The sequence below is a fragment of the Plectropomus leopardus genome, unplaced genomic scaffold, assembly GCF_008729295.1.
Source record: "Plectropomus leopardus isolate mb unplaced genomic scaffold, YSFRI_Pleo_2.0 unplaced_scaffold3848, whole genome shotgun sequence".
Classification (NCBI taxonomy): Eukaryota; Metazoa; Chordata; class Actinopteri; order Perciformes; family Serranidae; genus Plectropomus; species Plectropomus leopardus.
The window spans coordinates 1,252-3,592 of NW_024642105.1; the positions used below are offsets into that span (position 1 = coordinate 1,252).

A 2,341-nucleotide genomic window follows, 5' to 3' on the forward strand; every position below is an offset into this window, starting at 1 on the left:
GTGTAAACTTGCCCCTTGTCCCTGGATATATCCAGATGAGGCACTTGCATGCTGGGCAAAAGTGCTTTTGGGGCTGATTTAATGCAATGCAATGCAAGCACACTGTCTTATTATCAAGGAGTTCATTCTTAATGAGAATGAAAGGTTATTTATTTTCTTTGCTATGCTAATGTTATGTGAGCGAAGCTGTGAAATTACACTTGTATGAACATGGCTTCCTAAGATTTATACACATATTCCATAGCAGCATACTTTCTTAAGGTTACTTCTTTTAAAGCTTTAGGTGTCTGGGAAATATTTATACTGTCTAAAAAGCTCTTTGTGTCTGGCATGTTGTAATATTGGCTTTTTATATTATTATTATTATTGTTGTTGTTGTTGTTGTTGTTGTTGTTGTTGTTGTTGTTGTTGTTGTTGTTGTTGTTATAAACCCCCAGTATGCAACTTTTTACTATTACAACTCCTAAGATTACTGCTGATGTTCATCTCAGCAGTATGTTTGTACATTCACTTTCTCAATCCCTCACTATGAAATTCTTACTGGACTGAAGCAATACTTTTATTCTGTAGCAGGCATTTAGACAATGTTTGGGCCAGTTTAAAAACTGTTGCTTTACCATTTCTGCTTCCAGTTATTTGTTTTGGTGTGAAATGTCGTGTTATTATCTTTAGTAAAACTCAAATAGCTTTTCGTTAAATTGAATATTCATTCACCTGTTGTGTTCGCGCTTTGATTGTTGCTGGCATATAAAGTACAAGAAAAGAGTTACAGTGTCAGCATTCAGTGATATTCTTTACGTGCAGAGATGAAATTGAACTCTGAGTGTCGCTGTTCACCAGCAGAGGAAACACGCCTCCACCCCTTGCTCGTGCTTTGTTTCTCTATAGGCTTGATCTTCTCCTTGTCAAATTGTACCCTTGGATGTGCTTTGGTCGTTGGTTTCCGATACACAGTTTGCAGCTGATGTTTTATTATGCTATACTGGACCGCGCAGATATTCGCACAAGGATAAATAACACCATTCGGCGTTTTTGAGTTGTTTCCAATCTTGTCTCAGGATGGCACACAATGGATATTCCGCGTCTGGCCTGCTTTACAGCTTTGTGTTTTTTCTTCAGCTGCCTCACTTAGGCAACGGAGACGTGAGTTTTTCTATTCCCGAGGAAATGAAACCCGGATCTGTCATCGGAAATATAGCAAAGGACCTTGGGTTAAACGTGGGGAAATTATCTGCTCGAAAGGCCCGCATTGACAACGATCTGAACCGAGAACGGTACTGTGACATTAATCTTAACACTGGAGATTTAATTGTAGCTGAAAGAATCGACAGAGAGGCGCTGTGCGGCGAAAAGGCATCGTGTGTCCTTAAATTTGAATTAGTCTTAGAGGCACCTCTGGAGTTGCACCGCATTTCACTACAGATACAGGATATCAACGATAATCCGCCTGTCTTTACTAAAGATGAAATCAAAATAGAAATCAATGAATTGGCTGTGAAAGGATCTCGCTTCCGCGTTTTGGAGGCACATGATATAGATATTGGACAAAACGCTTTACAAAGCTATGCATTACAGGCAAACAGTTATTTAGTGTTGAAAATTCAGTCGGAATTAGATGGAGGTAAATTCGCAGAGCTTGTGTTGAATAAGGAACTAGACCGCGAGGAACAGCAGGAGTTGAGATTACTGCTCACAGCACTAGATGGAGGCAGTCCTCAAAGAACTGGCACTGCAACTGTGCATGTGACTGTCTTGGATGCTAATGATAACGCCCCAGTTTTTAGCCAAACGGTGTATAAAGCCAGTCTGCCCGAAAACTCTCCTCTAGACACTGCAGTGGTCACAGTGGCTGCAACTGATGCAGATGAAGGTCTAAATGGCGAGGTTACTTATGAATTGAGTCGTGTTTCTGAAACAAGTAGAAGAGCATTTGCCTTAAATCACAACACTGGCGAAATTAAAGTAATAGGGCATTTGGATTTCGAAAAACAGGCAATATATGAAATGCGCGTAGCTGCAAAAGATGGATATGGCCTAACCTCAGATTCCAAAGTGATAATTGAAATCTCCGATGTTAATGACAACCCCCCTGAAATCAATTTAAAATCTCTTTATAACCCCATACCTGAGAATGTGTCACCTGGTACAGAGGTGGGCATCATTAACGTGCAGGATAGAGACTCTGAGAATAACAGACAGGTCCGCTGCTCCATTCAGCAAAATGTCCCTTTTAAGTTGGTTCCTTCTATTAAAAACTATTATTCTCTGGTGACCACAGGACAACTGGACCGTGAAGTAGTGTCTGATTACAACATTACAATCACTGCCACTGACGAGGGCT

At 40.5% G+C, this 2,341-nt stretch overlaps 1 protein-coding gene across 1 annotated transcript; it reads left to right on the top strand.

Annotated features, from left to right (window-relative positions):
* Positions 1-996: 996 nt before the first annotated feature.
* Positions 997-2,337, top strand: LOC121938956 (protocadherin beta-15-like; the record flags this gene model as incomplete). Its single annotated transcript, XM_042482106.1, has 1 exon — positions 997-2,337. A coding segment is annotated over exon 1 (1,278 nt), but the record flags the coding sequence as incomplete, so codon positions are not given.
* Between the last annotated feature and the right edge of the window lie 4 nt (positions 2,338-2,341).